The sequence below is a fragment of the Centruroides sculpturatus genome, unplaced genomic scaffold (genome assembly GCF_000671375.1).
Source record: "Centruroides sculpturatus isolate CEXI.00-Female unplaced genomic scaffold, Cexi_2.0 scaffold3888, whole genome shotgun sequence".
Taxonomy (NCBI): domain Eukaryota; kingdom Metazoa; phylum Arthropoda; class Arachnida; order Scorpiones; family Buthidae; genus Centruroides; species Centruroides sculpturatus.
The window spans coordinates 3,689-8,382 of NW_019388303.1; the positions used below are offsets into that span (position 1 = coordinate 3,689).

Here is a 4,694-nt window from a genome sequence, read left to right on the forward strand (position 1 = left end):
GGATGCCTCTCGGTAGGACTTTCTATGGAAAATTGGTTCCTATTTAGGTGTTACAAACGCGAAGAAAACTCGGAAAACCACGAGAAACTACCAGTTTCTAGTGATTTTTATCCACTCGGGAGCAAAACACTACTAAAATTGAGAGCATTATGAAGAAAAATTGCATCCAGGCATTGTGACGATATCACAATAAATAATTGTTTGTTAAAAATGATTTACATGAACTATCAACTATCGACTGAAAAAGTAATTTTTAATGATAAATTTCAGTTGAAACATGAATGCGAAAACAGAAAATTAAAGAAGGAAACTGTAACTGTAAAAGTGGAAAGTGGTAAAGATCAACGGTATAAAGATTTTCAGGCAAGAAAAAACGTAAATAAATGATTCCATTTATAGAAATTCGTCACGTTCCACTATGTAGAAGAGTAGAGAGGACCCTTTTTTGGCCTCTTAGCAGGCTCCATTAATTAACCTTTTGTTTTTTGAACAAATGAAATACGTAGAATGTTTATTTATTAAGAAAAATCAGTCTTATAGATTATATTTTTCGACGTTAATTTTATAGGATTTGGAATGACTGCGGGCTTTTTTATTAAGAATAGAGTCATGCAGTCATCTATCTAACTCCGTTCTCGAGATTAAGGACGGACATACAGTGTGAATTTATATTTGAAAATTGCAGCACAATAAAATGAAATGCCTGTCAGTCTGTTCCCTACATACTACTGAACCAATTGACGGCCCCAAACAAAGGTTTTCAGTTACAATAACCTACCACTAATTAACATTAAATGTATTGTTGGATTTACTACATTTTGTTGCTAATCTCTTGTAACGTCACAATACGTCTAACTGCGGATTTTCGTTTTAAATTTCTGCTTGCCTCTGTTTGTGACGACAGATTTAATGACCCTAACTCGTAACGTAAGTGCTAAGAATCTACATTAAGCTGAGTTCGGACAGGTACTTCTTACGTTACGCACGTCTAGGTTACGTCTTTTCGTTCGGTTACGTTACGTGGAAAGTTCATGCGAGCACGTGTACTTTTTCTACCACAGTAGTTGCTCTCTTTCAACTGTAGTTATTCCTTATTATTTCTTATGCAGCTTAAAAATTGTATTAAAAATATCATCGTAACATAGAAAAAACGTAACACGTTACTCTGAATGATTGTATCAAATAAATTCAGAATAAAAATCAACCTGTCTTGTGATTTAGCAAGTATTAAACAGGTGTTACGCTGTATGTTTTCAGGCATATAGCTCCGTTACGATACGATTACGAGTTACTTTTGCTGCGTAACCGAGAAAATCGAATTTATTTTTTTGTATTTTTAATATCCATAACGGGCCCAAAAGTCATTTCACCGTGATATATTTTAAAAACGGTTAAATCGTATGTTATTTTTCGTCATTCAGCGCTTCATTACAACTAAATTAAGATCAGTTAACTAATTTTTGGACCTCCCTATATTACAAAATCTCCAAAAACTTTAATTATATTAACGGAAAATAATTTTAGAAAACGAGTGACGAAAGCAATTTCAAATTTTTACTTCTACAGCCAATCACGTTTAACGAGTGAGTCTCTTTAACCAATCAATCATCGTTAAGATTTTTTTACGCTACATCTTTCATATTATCCAGAAGCCCGCCTATGATAACGTGAGTTGTATTTACTCGATTTTTTTTTTCTACTTAAAAATTTATTTTATTTTATTTTATTAATTATCCATTCTGTAATTATAAGGAATTGAAATTACTTGTAATTTTCGAAAAATATCTACGTATTGTTATTTAAAATGAATGATTTTAAAACAATATTCGAAAAGTTTTCAATTGGGAAAATTCTAATTAAGTATTTTAGATATATTTAATTTCGAATTAGGATTTTAATAGCTACTTTAGATATTAGAGGGGGGTGCAATGTTGTAATATTGCATTTATTTTAATTACTTTTGATAATTGTTAAGGAATGAAGAGAGAAATAAATTACCTGGAGGTCATTCTCAATCTGTCGTTGTACATAATGGGTGTCGGAGTGGGCAACTGGGGAGATGTATATGGACGCCAATTATCGGACGTAACGCCCAGTGCCATTTGTCTTAACTTCCACGTTTCTTGGAGAACTTGCATCCTCGCTTGTTTCCTCCATTTTGCTCTCCGATTTTGGAACCATACCTGTAATTTTCGTCAAATTTTAATGCGTTTTACTTAATAACATGATAAATGAATCATTAGATATTAAGTTACGTAATGATTCATTTATCATTTAGTATACTTGTAGTAAAGATAATTGTGGAAATTCCATTGCTTAATTATTAGGGATTTGTAAACGAATTTTAGTTTTTATCTTTAATAGTGTAATATCCTGTTTAAAATTTCGCAAAATTAACGAAAAGTCTGCAGATGTAAATAAATAAATTCCCTTGATGATAGCTCGTTCGATAGATTCACGCGGTTAACTGAATTTTGGCCTATGCTCTTCTCATTCTAAAGCCACCGTTGTTTAGGGATTTTCTTAAGAAAAATTTAGGGTTTTTAGGAATGTTTTATACAAATTCTATAACGTACGGTTCATTTCTTGTTTTGCTCATCCAAATTGTTCAAGAATTTTATGTACTTTTTTTCCCTGCCAGATTATTTCTCATCTAAATTCTTACCTAGAAAATAGGGATTTTTCCACTGATTAAAATCGTTCAGTACAAAAATACCTTCCAAATTTTAAATTTATGATGAAATTAAATTTCTTAAATCCCTGATAAATTAAGTACAGTACAATGTAAAATATATTGTCCCGTTGTCGATTTATTTACTAAAGAAACGATTCTTTCTGCATTGACTCCGCATTAGAATTATCGCATAGATCGAACGAAACAAATCTTGAATAATTTGTTAATTAATGGAGAATGTTTTTAAATATTTCTTTTTAATGTTTAGAATGTCCCAATTTGGAGAAATGAAAAGAATTTGAACGGAATTCGATATCGTAAATCGAATGAATCGTAATATTGAATGAAGAAAAGATTTTTAACGTTGTAAATAGATTTAAGTTCAGAAGAATTCAAGAAAAATCATGCTAACATTATAAAGACTTTTAGAATTAGTGTTAAAAGTTTAGATAGAAGAAGATAACGGGAAAGCAAAGCGGCTAAAATCTTTTTATCCAAAACTATCGCACTTTTTAAGATACAAAACAGCATAAATTCTAAATTAATTTATTATTATTCAAATTCTACATCATTCCTCATTAAAATAAAAAGCTTTTCGTGTCTGTACTTAAATAATATCAGTCAATATTTTTAAGTTAACGAGAAATGCACGAAGATTGTATACCGAATCGCGCGTTATTCTAGCTAAATTATGGAAATTTTCTATTAAAATAGTATAAGAAACTAACCTGAACTCTTGCTTCTGAAAGATTTATAGTTCTAGCAACATCTTCTCGAAGGAAAACGTCAGGATAATGAGTCTTCTGAAACAAAGCTTCTAATTCGTTTAGTTGTTGAGGACTAAAAGTAGTTCTGCTGCGACGCTTCATAAAAAATTTTTTAACGTCAGGATAATGAGTCTTCTGAAACAAAGCTTCTAATTCGTTTAGTTGTTGAGGACTAAAAGTAGTTCTGCTGCGAATCTTCATAAAAAATTTTTTAACTGATACATATTAATATAAATTAAACAATGTTTTCTTCGTCATCACTAAAAACACTATTAATTAACCGAGAGCGTTTTCTTTTTGGCAAGTTATCCTTATCCTCTGGGCATTTTTCTTCATATCTTCAGATCCATGCTTTACCTTTTGCCAAAAGTATGTAATTTTAGATTGCTTGCTTCTAGTTAAAAGATCTTTATAAATTTCCTTATATGGTGCNGAGCTTGTAGTTTAAATCTAAAATTACTTCAAAACATTTTCTTGCATTAAACTTTGAGTAGAGTTCAAGTTTTTCAGTGAATTTAATTGGCTATTTAACTATAAATTAATTTATTGTAAGCTAACTTCTGTAGTTTATACTTAATGATTATCTAAAAACACATTAAAATCTTTATCTAAAACTAACTTAAAACAAAAATAGGCCTTTAAAAATAAGTATACCAGTTACTGATAATCAGTTACATACGTAAAATAATTATTTTCCTAAATTTCTTTGGATATTAGATTATTTCATCAAGATAAATCTTTGATTCTCCATCTTCTTAGAAGTAGAATTAAAGAAATAATCCAGAATTTTCCACAAAAATACATTTTAAAAAATCGCCAAAAACTCCATAAATTTTTAGAAAAAAAACCACGATAATTTTCAAACAATTTAAATTGAAATTTTCTTAGATGATCCACTGAAGTCGGGATCAAAAAAAAGCAATTTAAACAAAACTTTTTCCATTAAGAAAACCCACAAAAGCTAATTCTTTGCATTAAAAAAAAATAAAAATTTGTAAAAAAATTATCAATTTATAGAATCAAAATTGAATATACGAAATTGAAAGAAAAAAATATTCTAGATTTTTTATAAAACTCTAGAATCTCAAATTCATACATTTCAAACGGCCGGAAGAAAAGGAAAAAAAATTCAAATTTAAATAATTTAAAACCGTTATTAAAAAAAATAATGCTATTTTATAGACTAAAATAGATTGATATTACTCACTTCGGTTGTAATTGATGTATAAGGTATATTGGTTGATAAGAGTTGT

General features: G+C 29.4%; 1 protein-coding gene across 1 annotated transcript; it reads right to left on the bottom strand.

Moving 5' to 3' along the window:
- Window positions 1-1,851: 1,851 nt before the first annotated feature.
- LOC111616863 (paired mesoderm homeobox protein 1-like) lies at window positions 1,852-3,636 on the bottom strand (the record flags this gene model as incomplete). The annotated part of the gene is made up of 2 exons (XM_023358216.1): window positions 1,852-2,183; window positions 3,403-3,636. Coding segments are annotated over 2 exons (423 nt in total), but the record flags the coding sequence as incomplete, so codon positions are not given.
- Window positions 3,637-4,694: the final 1,058 nt, after the last annotated feature.